This window comes from Sciurus carolinensis, chromosome 17 (assembly GCF_902686445.1).
Source record: "Sciurus carolinensis chromosome 17, mSciCar1.2, whole genome shotgun sequence".
NCBI classification, from domain to species: Eukaryota; Metazoa; Chordata; class Mammalia; order Rodentia; family Sciuridae; genus Sciurus; species Sciurus carolinensis.
The window spans coordinates 36,714,039-36,734,702 of record NC_062229.1 but is presented as its reverse complement, the minus strand read 5'-3'; the positions used below and the strand labels follow the sequence as shown (position 1 = coordinate 36,734,702).

The following is a 20,664-nucleotide window of genomic DNA, read 5'->3' as shown; positions in this document are numbered from 1 at the left end:
AAACAAAATAAAAATCATGTTCCCTTACTACAGAGATACATTTTTTAAATCACTATTAACATTTTGTGGGATGGAGATGTTAAATATTGAAGTAATATCTTTGCCTTTTGTGATGATGTATAATTGTAGGTAATAGAACATCTTTAAAACCTATTAATTGGTAACTTTTGTGTATTTAAAATAATATAGGATATAGTAAACAGTCTATAGAATCAAGAAAGGTAATTCCCAAATATCCATTTGTCCACATAATTTTGTGTTTGGCAGATGACACATCCTGGTATGAGTGTTCAGTGATTCCTATAACTTCCTTTAAATTTTGTCTTATATGACAAACATTTGTCTTTATGGCCTGAGTTTGTAAAAATTATTTTGAAACTCATTTTCAATTATTTTACCTTATGTTTTTAATATAGCTAAATTTTTACTACCCCCAAATTCATGAGATGAAACTCCAGTATATGTATATGTAATTGAAGTTTTAATGATTTCAAGCTAAGATATTGAAGTCAATAAAAGACTGTATGACTATTTTAAACATTTTTTTAGTTGTAGATGAACACAATACCTGTATTTTATTTTATGTTTTTTAATGTGATGCTGAGGATCAGACCCAGTGTCTCACACATGCTAGGCAAGCACTCTACCACTGAACTACAACCCCAGCTATATGATTTTTATATTTGTGGTAGGTGAAGTTTTACCAAGACAAAAGATCATTCTCGTCTCCTACAGATGTTATTTGCCAGTATGGATATTTCTGTATAATCTTAAAATGATTTTCTTATGCTTCCCAGAATGCCCAATTTATTAGTGATGTACTTTGTTGAGTTTTTAAAATTGTACCTGCAAAGTATGTGAACCAGGAACAGAAAAAGAAACTGTTTGAGATTTTTGTCCTAGGTTTTCATTTAAATTTAGAAGTTTTGGCAGTATTGGTTATGTAAAGTGAGTTTCCCAGATGAGTGTTGTAATAGGCATTTATTGATATTATTGGGAAAATGGGTGGAAGGTTTTCCTTAGCCTGGCTTATAATAGATTGTGTTTTATTAGTGGGTATTTTAAAGGTTAGTTTTTAGGAAAAATTCACCTTGAAGTGCACAAAGGGAACATGCTGTTCCTTCTGTAATCTGTACTTTTAAATATAACTCATTGTTTAGTTTACAAAGGATTAGTCTTCCAGTATCTTCTTAAATTAAGACTTCAGGATATTTAGAGCCAAGGGTCTTGCCTTAAATTTAGTAGTAATCACTGGCTTGATCAAAATGCTTTTCCAACAAAGGCTCTTCATGTTCTAAAAGCTAGACAGATATAATAAATCATTTTGTACTAGTATCTAGAATACATCTGAATGAGATTTCCTTTAGCAGCCTGTTCTTGTTAAGAATTGTATCTATTTCATAGGCCAGAAGAATTTCTGTGTAGAAGTTAATAGACTTATAATATTAATTAAATGTCTTTAGGTGGCTACTTGCAATAGTAGAGATTAAGAAAAGGTTGTGTTAAGAAGGCCCTAAATGTATTTTAGTAATAACATGATTTGTGATTTCATGTAGTTTAAATCCTTTTTCATTTGTATTTGTTTTCTCTTTGTTTATGAATTAAATGTACTGATAATTACTGTTCTTGTTGTAGTATAGTGTCAACATAGAATTAAATTTGCTGAGTATTACTGCTCTTTGATGTAGTAGTTATAGTCTCAACATAGCTCTAGGAGTTACTGAGGAGCTTTATCTACTATTTTAAATCATGTGAAAGTAGTATATATTTTATGAGTTTCTCATAGTCTTCACACATACATATTTATAGTTTCAGTATACTTTGATATATCTCATTAACCATTCCAGAGTTAAAATGAATTGTTTTCATATAGTAACAGATTTTAAATCCAGATGTATTTCTTCTAGATTTTATCTTTTTTTTTTTCCTGTTATATTATCCTTGATTTCAGTTTAGGTGTTTGTACAAGATTTACTTTCTGTTGTAATTAATTGTTTCTGCTGAAGTATTTTGATTAAACTATTTATTGCTATTTTTACAAATCAGGAGCTTATAAAATATAAGTTTCAGTGACTTATTCTCTACATAGTTTACCTTGAGCAATGTCCTTGGAAAAGAAAAATGGTTCTTTTCATTGTGTATACCTGTTAAGTTAATCATGTATTTCTTTCTCTGCTAGTCAAGAAGAACTAGTTTGGGCTGGGGTTGTGGCTCAGTGGGGGAGTACTTGTCTAGCACGTGCGAGGCCCTGGGTTCAATCTTCAGCACCACATAAAAATAAATAAATAAAATAAAGGTATTGTGTCTATCTACAACTAAAAAATTAAAAAAAAAAGAACTAGTTTTTTGTGGTTTGTTTTAATTTTTCATTCATGCAAATTTCTTACCATTTTTCACCTTGCATATTTACCAGGGTTCACAGTGTCTTTATTAATCAGAAATGTCAACATTCTTGCCAGTCTTTAATTGTATTTGTTAGTAATAAAGCAGAATTGGTTGGATTTTAAGATATTTTCCCAACTGTTTCTTTGATTTACACTATTTGATTGACAGCTAAGTTGTATAGCAAAGGAGTATTTTGTTACCCATCTCTGCTAAAGATTAGCCAGAAGATAAAAGCAAATCAGAATAATAATGTGGTTTAATGATGGGTTAAGGTTAATGGGAATATAATATTCACTTAACTTTTCTAACTTTACATAAAAGAAAGTTACAGTAACTTAAAAATATAAAGAGTTCTATCAGCACAAGTTGTTAATGCCTGGTCAACAGCAGGAACAGCAGGAGCTTCATCTGTACTTAAAATTTCAGTGGAACTTGAATCAGACTCTCCGGTTCTTTTTATTGTATAGAGTATCTCATTTGAGTGCCTTAAATCAAGACCAATGGTGTTTTTCTTCTCTGTATCTTATTCTGACAAACCCTAGATTTAAAGTACTCTAAGAATGAAAACGTGTAGTGTCTGTTTAGAAAAATACTATTTGGGGTTGGGGATATAGCTCCGCTAGTAAAGTGCTTGCCTAGTAAGCATAAGGTCCTGGGTTCAATTCCCAGCACAGCAAAAAAAAGAAAAATACTATTTGTTCCAGATCAATGAGGTTTTCTTAGGTTAAAAATAAATAATATTGGCCTGGGGAGATAGCTCAGTTGGTAGAGTTCTCGCCTTGCAAGCACAAAGCCCTGGGTTCGATCCCCAGCACCAGAAAAAAAAAAAAAAAATTTGTGTGTGTGTATATGTACATGTTACTGTATGTACATATCTTGGTTATTTTTTTCTCGAATTTTTTTGTGACTTTTGAAGTAAGAGCTGTAGTAATAAATGCCAGTAACTGTGCTTCCACAGGATGGCAGTGTGGTAACATTTTCATGATGTATAATAAATGATTTACAACATTATTGGTATTGTGCATTTTCTTAGACCTCACCACTTTGATGGAATGCTTTAATATTCTTCTTTAAAAGGTAAGAAAATTAGTTAACATTGATGAGTAGAAAGTTGTAATAGTTGTGTATAGTAGTTTGGTTCATAGATCCTTCATAGGAAAGAGAATTAGTAGAAAATGATTACTATGGCTATTGCTTATTGAGGTCTTCTGAGAACATTAGAGAATCAGTACAGAAATTATCTACTACCTCTTCAGTGCTCACGTCAAGAAGAAAAGAAATCTCTCCCCCGTTTAAGTTTTTAATAAAGCCCCACTGTCACCACAATGAAGTAACTTGCTTCACTGTGTTATGGTTGTTTGTATATATCTCAGATTTTGCCAACTTAACTCCTAGAGGCTAGTCAAGAGATTTTACTACAAAGTCTGGAGGAAGCATATGCTTTTATGTTTTATTGTGGAGGTTATTTTTAAGAATAATTACCATTTCTTTCTACTCAAATGATTTGAATTTCTTGTTTTCTGTATTTTAAAATGTATATTTGTAAATATGATTAAAATTGAGATTTTTATATATATATGCAATTTTACACATTTGAGGAGAAAATCAGTATTAAGGAAGGTAAATGTTGTGATAGTTGACATTGTATATTTCCTGGCAGGGAATCCTGAACTTTATTAAATGGAAAGGTTTACCAGTGTATTGAAGAGTACTGTGAAATAGGACATCTATTCCCATGTGTTAACATTTCACAATTAATGATTCAAAAAAAGTTAGAATGACTTTTTGGTTTCAGTTCTCTTGAGAGAATACTTATATTTGGGTTATTATGGATACCATATCAGATTCATTTCATTGGTATGTGTAAATAGGTATGAGTGAAGATAATTGGAATAAAGTTTCAAAAGTAAAATATTGATAAGGAATTATCTATTTCTATTCAGTTTTACTTGACATTAACCTATATTTACCAAGTAATAAGTTAAAGTCCCACTTTTGTTTCCTGAGATTGTTGTTTTTCCCTTGAACTCATCTCTGTCATTCTTATTAAACTCTGCATTTGTTTCTATAAAAGTATTTTCTTCTTTGCTAATGAGAATAAATGTCTCTGTGAAGTTGCATGAAAGTGTTGATTTGAGAATATTATCACGCTTAGTCTTCTCTTTTTAAACATGCCTGGGAATGAACTTGAACAGAATGCCCAAGACAGAACTTCATCTATATTTACCAAACAAGCAGTTGCTGAAATTTTTACATTATCAGGCAAAAAATGCCTTAATTTGAAAAGGAGAATATGAATGTGACTACAAATGTGTGTATGTGTTCACATCACACCTTCTAGTTATTATTTATGGAGAATATAATATAGAGGGAAATAAATGGAGTAGTTGTTCACTTTTTAATTAATTTACACACACACACACACACACACACACACACACGTTTGCACACCAGTATCTATAGGGACAGATTCAGACTTGTGGTTGACATAGGCTTGGAAGAGAGGGAAATGGCGAACAACTTCTTGGTGAGTGTGGGGTTTGCTTTTCAGGTAATGGAAATATTTTGAAACTAGAGAGGTCATACAACATTGTGAGTATACTTAATTTCCTTGAATTGTTGACTGTAATATGTTTTTATGTTAACCTCATTTTATAAAAGGGAGGGGATCTGCTTTTTTATTCAGTTTGTACCATTTACTCAGTCCAAATTCTATATTAATGTTAATAGCATTCCATGTTCATTTGTACTTGTAAGAAAGAGAAATCCAGCCTAAGCAGTAATAATGGTAATGTTTAGATATAAGTGGACCCACCTATAATAAAGTCACATAAATGATAGGAGGTTTTCTTAGGTCTCATCTTTCTAGTTGTGCCTTTGTGTGTTCAGTATTTGTAAGGGTTTAATTTATCAGCTCTGGGTTTTGAAAAGGTCTGTTGATCATAGAATCTTAGATTTTGTTGAAAGGGATCTTACAAATCTTGTTGCTGTATCAAGAAAATGTAAGTATTTGTTATTTATATAGTTGTTTGAGATCACAGTGATTTCCCATTTTTTTCTGATTGTGCATCTGTGATTCTGCTGTGTCCAGGGATTCAGTATGTTATTGATTTGTAAACAAATTTTGATATTAGACCCATCAACCAAATTTGTTAACAATAGAAATCATGTGACATAGAAATTTTTCTTTTATATTTTTATTGGTACCTTATAATTACACACAATAGTGGGGTTCATTGTGACATTGATCTTCACATCTGTTTTATACCAGGACCATGCTGTTTTTGTTAATAGCTCTGTAGTATAATTTGAGGTACAGTATTGTGATGTCTAGCCTTATTCTTATTGCTCAGGATGGTTTTGGCTATTCTGGGTCTTTTATTCATTCAAATGAATTTTATGACTTTCTAGTTCCCTGATGAATGTCCTTGGAGTTTTGTGAAGAATTGCACTGAATCTGTAGAATGCTTTTGGTAATATGGACATTTTAGCAATATTGAGTCTGCCTATGCAAGAAATAGGAGATCTTTCCATCTTCTAATGTCTTCAATTCATTCATTGTTTTATGATTTTCATTGTAGAGGTCTTTCATCTTGTTGCTTAGATTTATTCCCAGGTTTATTTCATTTGTTTTTTGAGGCTGTTGTGAATGGAATTGTTTTCATTTTCATTGGGTACATTATTGGTATATAGAAAAACTATTGACTTTTGTATGTTGATGATTTTGCTGAATTATTTGTGTGTGTGTGTGTGTGTGTGTGTGTGTGTGTGGTACTAGGGATTGAACCCAGGGGCTCTCTACCAGTTATCTACATCCCCAGCCCTTTTTATATTTTATATTGGGTAGGGTCTTGCCAGCTGAGTCTGACCTTGTACTTGGATCTTCCTGCCTGAGCTTCCTTAGCTGGGATTATAGGCATGTGTCCCCTTTCATTCTTGCCTGGCCTGAATTTGTTTTATCAACTCCAGAAGTTTTCTTGTGGGATTTTTTGGGTCTCTAAGTATAGAATCATATCACTTGCAAACAGCAACAATTCAACTTCTGTTTATTCCAGATAGTCTCTTGCCTAATTGATTGGACTAACAGTTGAAGAAATACGTTGAGTAGGAATGATGAGAAGGGGACACCTTGTTTCTGTTTTTAGAGGAAACGGTTTCAGCCTTTCTCCATGTAGTATGATATTTTGCATTTCAGTTAGAGCATCTGATAGAAGGTAATTCCATTTCAACATTAACATGTCTGGAAAGCACTCTATTGTACGAATTACTTCTGCTGTCTTCTCTAGATAGCTAGTCCTCCATTAGCTTCAAAGTCATCGGGAATACTACTCTCATACTTTGGTTCTCACTATTAAATTTATGAGCTTCTTATCGTCTTCTTAATGCTGTAGTCGTTTCTTATGATTTGGCTTGGGAGACAACATAACATTTGAACTAATAGCCCATAATTTACCTTCTGTAAATGGATTTTCTTTTTTTTTTTTTTTTTTTTTTTTTTTTGGGTGCTGGGATCGAACCCAGGGCCTTGTGCTTGCAAGGCGAGAACTCTACCGACTGAGCTATCTCCCCAGCCCTTGGATTTTCTTTGAAAACAATTTTTCTTACTAAGTTGGGTGAGGAGAAGTATATGTTATATAATATGTAGCATACAGAAATGCATGCTACAGCACTTCGCTATTCTGAAATGAGCTTCCCAGTCTTTTTGATTGTAGTTTATTTGCCAAAAACTAAATATTGACTTATGTTTATGAAATGTGAATAAATTGTATAAACGGAATTATTTTTATATTAATTTACTTCAGATGGACTTTATCTTAATTTCTAAGTTTTATAGTGATTCATCAACCTAATTGTGATCTGTAAATATGTGAGTACTAAGCAAGTCCTTCACACAGTTGTTAATTCCCTCCTCAACTTTCCTGTGCGTTGACGTTAGCATAAGCTGAGAATACTATACTATACTCCGGGCAGAGTGCAAGTAGTTTTCCTTTATTAGACTCTAAATTCAGTAACTGGTTGGTTTTATGGCTTGACTATTGTGTTCTTTAAACACAAAAAACTTGGTGAACACACAGTTTGTTTTTTTACTCTTAAAGTACAATATGAAGAACATTATGAGACTGTAGACAAGGTGTGAGATATTTAGCACTTTTGAAACAATAGTAGGTATTCATATATGCTGGTGGTGGTGATAGTTACTAGATTGTGAATATTTTGGATTAATGCCAATCGGAATGGAATTTACTTATTTTGTGTGTGTTATTACATAACTTCGTGGGTCATGTTATTGATTACTAATTTCATTTAAAACAAATGATTGCCTTTTGTGGGAAAAGAAAACAAAAACCAGTCACTTCAGGGTTCTAATCTTAAATTCAATTGAAACTTTGCTACAAAAAGTAACATTTTATGTATTTTTGTTTTGAGTACTTACTGATAGTAGTAAATTATCCTTGTTTCCTATTTTGTCTTTATAGCATATAGCACTTTCTACATTGTGGGTTTAATATTATCCATGCAGATACCTTTTGTGGGATTCCAGCCTATCAGAACAAGTGAACACATGGCAGCTGCAGGTATGAAGAAGACTATTTTCCTTCTAAAGAAGGAAAATGTGTAAATCTGTGATCAGTCATTCTTCCAATTAAACTATTTTGGTTTTCTTTTTCTTTTTTAAAAGTTTTCAATAATAACCAAAATGAACTGCGTTCTACTCTTGAAAAATCTGTAAATAAAACTTTATCAGTGATTCTCAGTGCAGGGTCCATGACTTAGAATAAGTCCATTTGTAGTTATTTTATTTGTAATATTTTATGAATATCACCTTGTGTGGACTATCCCTTTACTTGCAGAAGTGCTTTACATTACAGTTTTTTTCAGATTTTAGAATATTTGCTCAGACTTTACCAGTTGAGCATCACTAATCCAAAAATTTAATGTTCTAGAACCATAACTTTTTGAGCATTATATTTATGCTTAAAAGTTTTAGATTTTGAATTTTCAGATTATCGATTCCCAACTGGTATACAGTATATAATAACTTTCTGTGGGGCATTCCATAGTGTTTACCATCAGATTCTCAGTGGGATTTAAAACCTCCTGTCATCTACCCTCCTCAAGTTAAGAACCACTCACTACCTTACTGTTACCTAGCACTTCAAAATCTACTTACATTCCTGATGTTACAGTTTACCCATTTGGTAATTTCAGACACAGAACTATATAGTATAATATATAGCAATGTCTAGTATACACAGCCACCTATTTTTTTGCATGTGTTATTACATTTCCTAAATCTAATTTTTGATAATACTCTTAGGTAACTATTAATAATGTACTTGAAAAAAAATAACTTGATTAAATTTATTTTAAAATTAATATTCCAAATGGACTAAAAGTCTTAGGACTCTTTTACCTCTAGTGTTTTTGTATCATGTACATTTTGACAATTAAATTTTTTCACTAGAACTGCCTTAATTTTCTTATCTTGTATTCACCTTTGTATTTTCTAATATAGGGGAGGTAAGATTAATATCTTTTCTCCACCCTTCCAAAATTCATGACTGAGACCTCTATAACAGAAGACAGATTCACAAGAGAAAAGCATACAAATTTATTTAATAGAAGTTTTCGTATGCCTGGAGTCTTCAGAAATGAAAATCCAGAGAAAAATGTTTGTATGCTTAGGTTTGATGAAGAGTGGACAGTTATATAAAAGTATGAATTGACAAAGGGGAGTTATGATCTAATGGCAATAAACTGAAGGATTTAGAAAGAAAGTTCTATTTGTTCATTTTCTTGGCATCTCTTTCTTCATTGATTTCCTCTGGATATAGGGAGGATCCTTTGTAATGAGAATATCAGACTTGCTTAGAGGAAGGTCGGAGAATTATTTTATGTCATGCTTCGTGATAGTACATAGGGAAAAGATCAGGTAGACCTTCCTGTTTTCTCAAATGCCAAAGTGGCATATTTTGAGATAGCTTGTTCTGAACCCCAACACCAGGTTAGAGTCTTTTCTAAGTGTGTAGTTAAGGTCACACTTATTATTCAGTTATAAACAGTAACTGTGTATCAGGATTCTCCTGATCTGTGTCATTCATTAGGCAAAACCTAATGAATCTAATCTGTCTTAGGATTATTTTTAATGATATTTTTATTAATCCCCCACCCCCACCCAGAAAACATGTCATTTAAAATATAGGGGATAGGAAAGAAGTTACTGTGTTAAACAGACTTCAGTCGTTCAAATGATATTTGTTTTGCCTCGTACATGTATGGGGGTGTCTGATCATTTTGGGGAAAATCTATAGGATTTTTTGGATGTATTAATCAATTGGTCAGTTTCATTTGGCAAAGGAGATGTTGGCTAGATGAAGTAACTGAGTTTTGGTGTGAATATTATAAGGTAAGAAGCCCTTTCAAGTGAAAAATTTTAAATAGCCTGTGAAAATTGCATTTTCGCTTATTTATATGACCCTATTTTCTTTAATTAGGTGTCTTTGCATTGCTGCAAGCTTATGCTTTCTTGCAGTATCTGAGAGACCGATTAACAAAACAGGAGTTCCAGACCCTTTTCTTTTTGGGTGTATCACTAGCTGCAGGTGCTGTGTTTCTTAGTGTCATCTATTTGACTTACACAGGTAGGTGCCATTATTTGTAAAATGTGAATCTTATCTTTAGATTATTCAAAAGGGTAATTCTTATTCAGATATTTTTCACGTTCCATTTATCCTAGTAGATCAAATACTGTGATTGTATTCTATACAGACAATATTAAAATAATAGTCAAAGATTCTAAAATCAGAATAACATTATTAAAAATTATGATTTTTAAGTTTATCTTAATTTTATTGCTTCAGTTGCTGATAAATCCACAAACATTCTTTTCTTGCTGGATGAATAGGCCCAAACCATAAACAGTTCAGAGCTTCTAAGTGATAACCTACTACATGTTCACCCTTTCTGTGTGTACTCTCTCTTCCACCTAACCACTCTCCCCATCACCACTGGGGGGGTTGAATTCATTGGTGTTTTACCATTGAACTACCTTCCACCCTTCATAGTTTTTGAGAAAGGTTCTCACTAAGTTGTGAGGCTGGCCTTGAACTTGCATCCTTCTGCCTCAGCCTCCCAAATTGCTGAGATTAAAGGCATTCACCACTGCACCTGGCTCTCTTTTAAACAGTCAAACAAATCAGTTTCAATCTGCTTCTATATTCTAAATCTCTCACCCTGACTTATTCCATCTGTCAAATTAACGTACCAGCCTAGCTTATAAAATCATAAAGGATAGACAGGAGTTAAAGGCGTAAGTCTTTAAAATCATCTTTGTAATTTGATGGGATTTGGTAAACTAGATTAGATCATTTAGACACTACCCCCATTTAAAAAAATTATCCAATGTTGTTTATTTTTAGCCTTCTTTATTAATCAACTAGAAACTTCAGAGAGAATTGGAAAACTTTCTATAATTTGATCTCAGTATTATTTAGAGTGTTAAGTTTCTTAATTTTTATTTAACTTGTTATTTTCCCTGGAAACAGATTCTCTGTGGATTTATTGTTTTTTATTTAGTCACTACCTTATTTTGTATGATTGGCAGCCTTATGAAATATGCTGGCACCTATAAAAGAACAACTGAAATTTTTGACATTATTTTAAATCAATCCTAATTAACAATAACCACGTATGCCTTTACTCCATGTACAGAGAAACAACATGTATCCCATTTGTTTACAATTAAAAAAAAAAACAGTAACCACAAAACCATTAAAAATATACATGATAAATAAATCAAGTGCAGTAGTGGACAACTTCAGCAATTTAGTGAGATCCTATCCCAAAATAAAAATTTTAAAAGGAGATATAGTTCAGTGGTAGAGTGCTCCTGGCTTAAATCCCTGATATCCCACCACCACACACACACACACAAACACCAAAAAATCTTTTTTACACAATAATAGAAAGGCAGATAAATTCTTCTACATTTTTCTTTCCAAGGTTACATTGCACCGTGGAGTGGCAGGTTTTATTCATTATGGGACACTGGGTAAGTGCAGATATGTTATTTAGCCTCATATTAAAATACCCATTTCCCTGTTCTTAATATTGTTGGTATTTCTGTCAGTATTTGATTCAGGTACCTAGGATATGCTAGTCTAGTAAATGTTGATTCTCTTGTGTATTATCTTTGTTAATAGTAGTTTTTTGACTATACCTTTAATATGCAATATAAGCCATGTATTTCCATTCAGCATGTCCAACTTCTTATTTTAGTTTGTCAAAATTTAGGTAACATTTGTGCAGTTTAGTGGTTGGAATATTTTACTAACATAGGAAACTTCCATCTTTAACATTTGTTAAGGATAGATGCTGTGTTATAAATCCATGCCTTATGAAGAAAGTTTCATTTTAAAGTGCTGTTATTATGAATTAATGAAAAAATCTTGGTTTCAAATTGGAGTAGTTCAAATAAACTTCTTGTCTCTAAAATGTTTCTGTAGGAATAAGAAAATATATTAATGACCATTTATCCCCCTCTCCTTTCCTGCTCTTTGTTAACTTTCTTGATGACCCAATAAAAACCTTACACAGTTTATTGAATGCGCATGTCTTCTGCTGTGATACCAAAAGGGCTGGTCCAATTGAAGGACATATACATTCCTACATAATTTGTATGTAAGCATGCATTGAAAATTCAGCCTGTGGATCACCAGAGAATTTGAGGGAGTCAGTCATAGTGGGTTATTCTGATTAGGGTAAACTACCAGGTTAACTTTTGTTAGTTATCCTTACTCTTAACTTTCTAAAATTTGAGCTACTTTGGAATCTCAGGGTGTTTCAGGAATAATTTTAATTTCCCTCACCTGCCTCCATACCATAAGCAAGGCATTGTGGCATTATATCTTACTAGGTAACGTATTTATGCTGTTTTAAATGAAGTCCAGAAGGTAGTGAAATTCACTTAGGAAAATATAGGAGATGGAGATAAACTGGAGAACAAATTCCTATTGGGCAAATATTTTTGTATTAGAAATCAGAGCCAGAGTCATGTGATTAGCCCTTGATAATTCTTCGTTTTATGGAGGGCACATTAGCTTTAGTTTTATTGATGTGGATCAAACAGATTTATTTCCACTAGAGCTGGTTACATTAGAATGCATGTTTAAACAAGAAGAGGTGAGGACTAAGAACCATATCTACAGGCCAAGAAAATTTCATCTGAAAAGAACTTTTAGCTGGGTGTATTGTCAACACCTTTTGTAGTCCCAGCAAAACTGGGAGGCTGAAGCAAGAAGATCACCATGAGCTATAAGTTCAAGACCAGCTTAGTCAATATAGTGAGACCGTCTCAAAAAGAAAAAAGAAATGTTTTATGTAATTGTAAATAATATTAACTTTTTTGATATCAGGTATGCAAAAATACACATTCCAATTATTGCATCAGTGTCTGAGCATCAACCTACGACTTGGGTGTCTTTCTTCTTTGATCTACATATTCTTGTATGTACCTTCCCAGCAGGCCTATGGTTCTGCATCAAAAATATCAACGATGAAAGAGTATTTGGTAAGAGATTTTTTTAATGAATACTTTGATTTGGGAACAAATATTTATTCAATTCTTCTTTTTTTATTCACTTCAAGGTTTTTTGTTTTTTCCTTGATATATTCAGAATAAATTTTCCCCCCTAATGTGCATAGGTATTTAGCCAAGGAAAATAGAATTTTCAATATGTATATTCTAATTATTAACTTCTAATTTAGAGCTAGTACATGAATTTTGTGTTCACTTTTATGGTTTCTTGGAGGTTAGTGTTATTGTAGTCTGGTTGAAAATTAAAAATTAAAAATTTGTTGACAGTATAATTTTGACTTCCTTTTCTAAGTTAGATTTGATTAAGTAGGAAGAAGTTTTCTGGGTCATCCATCATCCCCGTTTCAGAGTACAGTACATTTTTATATTGGAATAAGGATTACATCTCTTTCATTGACATATTTGTGTATTTTTCCAACTAACAAGACCTGATACACAAATATTTAAAAGCCAAACATTTAGGGTGTGATATTCAAAATACAAAGCCTAGCCTGTAATCCCAGTAACTTGGGAAGCTGAGGCAGGAGGATCACAAGTTCAAGGCTAGCCTGGGCAATTTAGCACGACCCTGTCTTGGGGACCCCTGCTGGGGATGTGACTGTTGGTAAAGTGCCCTTGGGTTCAGTCCCCAATACAGTTGAGGGCGGGGCATGCAAACCAATGACTTTTACATAATTTAATAATTACAAGAAGTGTGCTGTGGTTGTTATAGAAACTAACCTTGAGAAATGCTTTGTAACATGTCCAGAGTCACACAGGCCATTAATTTATAATACGGGGACTTGGACCGTAAGTGTCATTTCTGGTTACTATTACAGAGCACCCAAATGAGTTAACTAAATATGATACTAATTTTTTTCTAGTTTATCTAGATTCATAAACTCTGAAATAAGGTCATGTTTTACTGCATCATTCAAAAAGACTTAAACATAACCCCACTTCATGACCCAACAGTCCCATTCTTAGGTATATCTCCAGGGGAAGAAAGTGCATGTATTCCCCAAAGGACATATTTAAGAATGCTTAGAACAACTTTATCCAGGATGGCCCCTAATTTTAAACGTTCCAAAGGTCATTATCAATAAAATGGATAGATATATTTTTATAGATTTGTACAACGGAATACATTATAGCAATTAACAAAAGAACAGTATGGCCAAATTAAGTCAGTACAAAAGAGAACATTTACAAATGATTATGTTTTTATAAAGTTAATGAATAAGGAAAACTAAGTTCATGCTTTAAAAGTCCAAATAGTGGTTACTTTTTTTTATAGGGGAGGGAGCAGTTATTACCTGAGAAGAGACATGAGAAGGTGGAAAAATGTTGTATACCTTGATCATCATGGGTGGTAATTACATAGGGCATGCATATATACAAAGTCATTGAGCTGTACGCTTAAGAATATGGTATAATAAATGTTTTACTTAGGAAAAGTATTTTATGAGCTCAAATGACTCCTTGACTTTGTAAAGTTAATAACCTTCAATCAGAATGGTAGAACTTTTTCCTGTGGTTATTAGCACATATCTAGAAGACACTGGCTATTGAAAAATTTTTTGCAATTTTTAAAAAAGTTTCCTGACAGTGGCTTTATAGATTATTCCTTTGATTAATAATATAATGGTCTTCTCATCCCACTTTCCTTTAAAACAGGCTTTATGCCAAGAGCTGACAGTGGCTTTTCATGGACTATGTTTGATTCTGTTAACTTGTGCCTAATAATTTAGAAATATGTTTTCATCCGTCAACTAAGGATTTTATAATATATGTGATGCTATTGACAAAGTGATTTAGTCTGATTCCTTATAGATATAATTAGTTAAATATGAATCATGGTACCTGTCTCCAAATTGTTGCTGTATTAGTTTTAGTCAACATTAATTCTAATTTCTAAATAGGACTATCAGTTTTAATATAGAAGCAATTAGGTAATTTATGAGACTTTACTTTTAGATTTGTTTGAAACTGTGGTATTAAATATTTAATTTCCTGTGAACATTTTTCCCCTGAAGTGTTGTAAGAGAACTTGTTTTTGCAGTTGCTCTGTATGCAATCAGTGCTGTCTACTTTGCTGGAGTGATGGTGCGATTGATGTTGACTCTGACTCCAGTCGTCTGTATGCTATCTGCAATTGCCTTCTCAAATGTTTTTGAGCACTATTTGGGGGATGACATGAAAAGGGAAAATCCACCTGTGGAGGACAGCAGTGATGAGGATGACAAAAGAAACCCAGGAAATTTGTATGATAAGGTGGGGAATCTAAGGCCTTTAAAAATTTTATGAGCTTTCTTAATTTTTCTACAACAATATGAACCATATGTATTAAGAAATGTGATTAAATGAGGATTTAGACAAGCTGTGATGCTTCTGTCTGGTTAGAACATTTTCCTCAAAATTTGAATCCCAGTCGATCTTTTAGCTCAGGGTAAGAAAATAGAATGTAATCAGACAAGGAATTCTTTCTTTTGGGACATTTGTTACCTGAATACTTAAGACTTGTTAATAAGCTTTTTTACAGCAAAAACTTGGTGCTTTGCTAAATTACATGAGACTTTAAGCCACTTGGATGAGTGCTTATCTTTTAAGAACCATATACATTACAAACTTTTTAAATGATAATTTGATATTTAACTGACTTTCTTTTAAGCCTCCAGTTTTTTGGCCATCTGTAGCTGACTTATACAGTGTAATTCATTTTTAACCTTTAGTCTCTCAATTAACAAAGCAAGTTAGTTTGTGTGAAAAAGACTTAAAGCAAATCTTGTGTGATATATAACTTTGCTATTTTAATATCAACTAGGTTTGTAGATACTAATAAGTAAGTAAAGAGGGCTGGGATTGCTGCTCAGTGGTGGAGCACTTGCCTAGCATGCATGAGGTGCTGGATTCAGTCCTCAGCACCACATACAAAACTAAATAAAATAAAGTTATTATAAAAAAAAAAAATCTACCAAAAAAATAAGTAAGCAGTGAAACTTCCCACTGTAGAAATTAACTGAAATTCTTTCTTTCCTAACTATAAGATCAATAAAATTCATGAAGATTTGACATACCTGCTTTTGGGATTTTTGTTTTATTTATAATATATATATATATTTATATAGTTTGTGTTATTTTTGGTGGTGTCTTAATCTTAGCCTTGTAATTTTGAGTTTGCATCTGTTACCTGTTCTCTCTCACCAGATTTTTGGTGGTGGTGGTGGTAAAAGTGTGTGTTTAAGGTAATCTTGGTTTTAGCAAGTCTATTGGTTTTAGGGTTTGGGAATTAGAAAGCTAATTTGGTAAGTGCACTTTTTTCCCCCCATACCAAAGTCCTGCATAGTTTGGATTATAACTAGACATTGCCTTTTTTTTTTTTTTTTAGTTACAGATGGACACAATACCTTTATTTTTTAACCCCATGCCTCACATGTGCTAGGCAAGTGCTCTACCATTGAGCTACAACCCCAGAACAGCATTGCTATTTTCAGGATGTGAAATTTAAGATTTCCTAAGGATTTGTTAGATTTTTATATTGTCAGAATTGGGACTATTTGCTTATCTCCTTTGTATTTAATTAAGACATAAGGATAACTGATTTCAAAAGTAGCTTCTTAGTGGAGATTATTTTGCTCTGAGATCAGCTCCTGGGCTGGGTATAATCCCAGGAAACTTTGATTCACAATTGACTCTGGAATCTACTTTGCTAAGTTTTAGAAAACTTCATAACCTGTAGAAGAATATCTACTAGTTACACGTTTTCTGAATCATAGAATTAAATTGATAGATTAGTGTTTGCCCAACTTTTTTCCCCTGAATGTCATAGGAAGCAAATCAAATGATGAATTTGTCTAACCAGTTTTCTGTATCCTCAGGCAGGTAAAGTGAGGAAACATGTAACCGAACAGGAAAAAACTGAAGAGGGATTAGGTCCCAATATAAAAAGCATTGTCACCATGTTGATGCTGATGCTACTGATGATGTTTGCAGTGCACTGTACTTGGGTCACAAGCAATGCCTACTCCAGTCCAAGTGTGGTCTTGGCCTCTTATAATCATGATGGGTAAGAAAACAACTGCTACAGAAAGAGTTTAGAGCACCCTCCTCCCCTACACACACAACATAAACTTTTTGTCCCAAAAGATAGAATTGTGTTTGTGAAGCCCCGAATTTGGATCAGTCTTCCTTCCTTTCTTTCTCCCTTCCCTCCCTCCTTTCTTCCTTATTTCTTTTTCAAGTGTGTGTGTGTGTATGGGGGGGTGGTTCTGGGGATGAAACTTGGGGCCTCCCACATACTATACTTTCTACACCCCCAGTCCGTCAGTCTACTTGTGTTTTTCCCACTTTGGGTATGACTTCTCTCTCTCCAGCTTTGAAGTAATATTTCATGCTGCTCTTTTTCAAAATATTTTTCAGTGTACCTCATTTTTTCTCAAAATGTGTCCATTGGAGACACAACATCATCATTACAGTGAAACTTGTTAGAAATGCTAATTCATTGATTCTGCCCTTAGCCTAATGAATCATCGATGAATTGGAGCCCAGCAATCTGGTTTAAACAGACCCAGATGATTCTCATACAGCTAAAATTTAACAGTTGACTTACACACTGCCTTTGCCCCTTCCCACTTTTGCTTCACACTGGAGTTTAGTAGACTTGCAAAACTATCAGGCCCATCCCAGAACTATCTATAGAATCTACTTTTTAATAAGATTTGTAGATGATTTGTATTCACATTACTTTGAGAAGCACTGGTTTTTCTCTTCATTTTTACCTTTTTTTTTTTTAGAAACTGTCATCCTTAAAATGTGAAATTATTCAGTAGTCTAACACCTCAAGATTTTAAATTATCTCCTTCATGTTTATATGTTATTTAAAATATTATTATTCTTTTCAGCACCAGGAATATCTTAGATGATTTTAGAGAAGCTTATTTTTGGCTAAGGCAAAATACAGATGAACATGCCCGAGTAATGTCTTGGTGGGATTATGGCTATCAAATAGCTGGAATGGCTAATAGAACTACTTTGGTGGATAATAATACCTGGAATAACAGCCACATAGCACTGGTAAGCATTTGACTTTTTTAGAAAAGGTTAAAGAAAATCTTTATTCCTTTTCAGTCAGGCTTCACTTGTGATTAAATAGAAAATATGAGAGTGAAAGTACTCTTTGATTGCTCAGTTCTCAAAGTACTTCTTTTTAACATATATTTAATAATGTAACTTGAAGATATACTCATTTTGTTTGTAAGAATGGTATTTATTTATTTAGGTATAATTCAGAATTATACACTTGTTTCTGGTAGACTTTATAATATATTTAGCTTATTGGAGAATTAGGCAAAATCTGAAACCTTAAATGTTTATTATATTTTCCATTTTATAAACTTTAAAGAAATTACTTGCAAATAGCATTGTATTTTATGGGTATGAAAATTATGTTCACTGTTAAATGGCAAATTACATAAATTAAGGTAATCACTTCTCTGTTCTTTAAAGATTTTGAATAGATAAATGGGTCAACTACATGAATTCTATTTGTATTAGTGTTATAGCTGGTGATCAAATGTCTGCTATGCTGGGGTGAAGAATATATATATGTGCTAGCAAGATCATTTAAAGGCCTGGCCTGAAGTTGTGAGAAATTGTCTCTTAAAGTTTGCCTCCTTTTGCTGGGCATAGTGGCATGTGCCTTAATCCCAGCTACTCAGGAGGATTACAGGTTTGAGGCCAGCCCACGCAACCAAGCGAAGAGACCCTGTCTCAAAATTTAAAAAGAACTGGGGATGTAGCTCTGTCTTGCCTAGCATGTGCAAAACCCTGGGTTCAATCTAGTACCACACACACCATAAAACTTGTCTCCTTTCATTTTTAAATGTTAATTTCATAGAACTTAATTGTTAGCAAAATATTAGAACATGTATTCAAATTTTGACATTTCTGTTATAAGTCGGTTATAGTGAGTTGTTCGTGTTTATAAATCTCAATAAATTCTTTGATATCATAGAAATAATTTTTGCAAAAACATTCCAAGTAAGGCTCATGCAACAAAAATGTACATTTTTATTTTATTCTGCAGGTGGGAAAAGCTATGTCTTCTAATGAAACAGCAGCCTATAAAATCATGAGGACTCTCGATGTAGATTATGTTTTGGTTATTTTTGGAGGGGTTATTGGCTATTCTGGTGATGATATCAACAAGTTTCTCTGGATGGTTAGGATAGCTGAAGGGGAACATCCAAAAGACATTCGGGTAAGAAACTAAATAATCCCAAGTATGTGAAAGACAGTTCATAATGTCCAAATCTTATCTTTTTAATTTTGCATTATATTTGTTTTCATTATTCTATCCCCTGAAGAGGTCACTTAGACTAAGTTTACTATTTATTAAAAATACTAAAAGCATTTCCTAGGTTTAGAACATTTGAAACTCATCCTTGATAAAGTCACATGTTGCATAAGGACATTTAGGTTAACTACAGATTACATATTGACAGTAATTTCTATACCACATAGCCTAGGTGTGTAGTAAGCTATACCATCTGGATTTTTGTAAGTATATTATGATATTCCTGTGCATGATTACAAGATTGCCTAATGATGCATATCTCAGAATGTAGCCTCAAGATTACACTTCCATTTTACCCTATAAAGCAATCCCTTGCCCAAGTTTTCTTGCTTTTACTTTTTCATACCCTCTCACTTCAGTCCTTTCTTTACATTTTCATTATTTCTAACCTTGTACTGTCCTGAAAGAGGACAGTAACCTTGAAATTGCTATCTTTGCCTTAGTCTTGTTTTTTCCCAGTGTAGTGTGACATTGATCATGTCATTTCCTGGCTTAAAAGTCCTCAACAGATGATAAGAAAAGGCCTTGAAACCAGACAGACCTGAATCAGAACTAAAACTGTCAGCTTGTGTTATAGGCAAATTATTTTGGATGAGTCAACATAAATGAACACCAGCTCTTACTCCAGGATCTGGAGTTTGGTGACCAAGACAAGATTAGATCATCACTAATAAAAATGTCAATAATAACTCATTTGGTATTATGAAATTTGTGGTAATGTAGATGAAACTTCTCGAAGTGTCTAGTATGAAATAGATATTTTCTTGGTGATGCATTGGTATAAAGTCCAAACTACTTATCTTCTAATGCAAGCCTTTCTATGCTTTACGTTCCTTTGCTGGTCTCTTCACCCCCTACTAATTTTTTCCACTCTGCCAGTCTGCTCTGTCTCTTGAAACTTGCCTGTGGTTTCTTTTCTTGATTTACCTGTCATGTTTTTTTGTTGTCCCTTTTCTTAGACTAACTTCCCTTTCACACACTTGGCACTTTTCCAAAGCCCTTTTCTGGTGCACCCTTGTCTTTGTTTATCATCACATATGCCTGTTTCCTAGTTAGATTTTATCTTATCTCTCCCATTCATTTGTGAACTCTTAGAAAATGGGTATCCACAGTTGTGCTCCACATGAGGAATCCACAGAACATGATAGTAAGATTTGTTCCTGAGACAAAAGAATTCTTTGGGAAAACCATATGCATGCATGTGGCTTGTGAAAGAGCTGAAGTAAAACCCCAGATTTCTTTGTCAATGTAAATACCATGACGTTTTCCTTGGCTGTGATTAATAAACACCATTTTCTTATTTGAAGTTAATCTAAAATTTTATTCTCCCACTGTGTAATTTTCTTTT

The 20,664-nt window shown here is 33.1% G+C and overlaps 1 protein-coding gene across 1 annotated transcript in view; it reads left to right on the top strand.

The window, feature by feature from the left end:
* Stt3b (STT3 oligosaccharyltransferase complex catalytic subunit B) overlaps positions 1 to 20,664 on the top strand; it is a 110,764-nt gene that overhangs the window by 81,049 nt on the left and 9,051 nt on the right. Inside the window, exons 6-13 of the mRNA XM_047530602.1 lie at positions 7,863 to 7,961; positions 9,882 to 10,028; positions 11,389 to 11,437; positions 12,801 to 12,955; positions 15,024 to 15,235; positions 16,840 to 17,027; positions 17,863 to 18,034; positions 19,047 to 19,220. Of these exons, the coding sequence (XP_047386558.1) occupies positions 7,863 to 7,961; positions 9,882 to 10,028; positions 11,389 to 11,437; positions 12,801 to 12,955; positions 15,024 to 15,235; positions 16,840 to 17,027; positions 17,863 to 18,034; positions 19,047 to 19,220 (1,196 nt within the window). The remainder of the gene's footprint in view (positions 1 to 7,862; positions 7,962 to 9,881; positions 10,029 to 11,388; positions 11,438 to 12,800; positions 12,956 to 15,023; positions 15,236 to 16,839; positions 17,028 to 17,862; positions 18,035 to 19,046; positions 19,221 to 20,664) is intronic.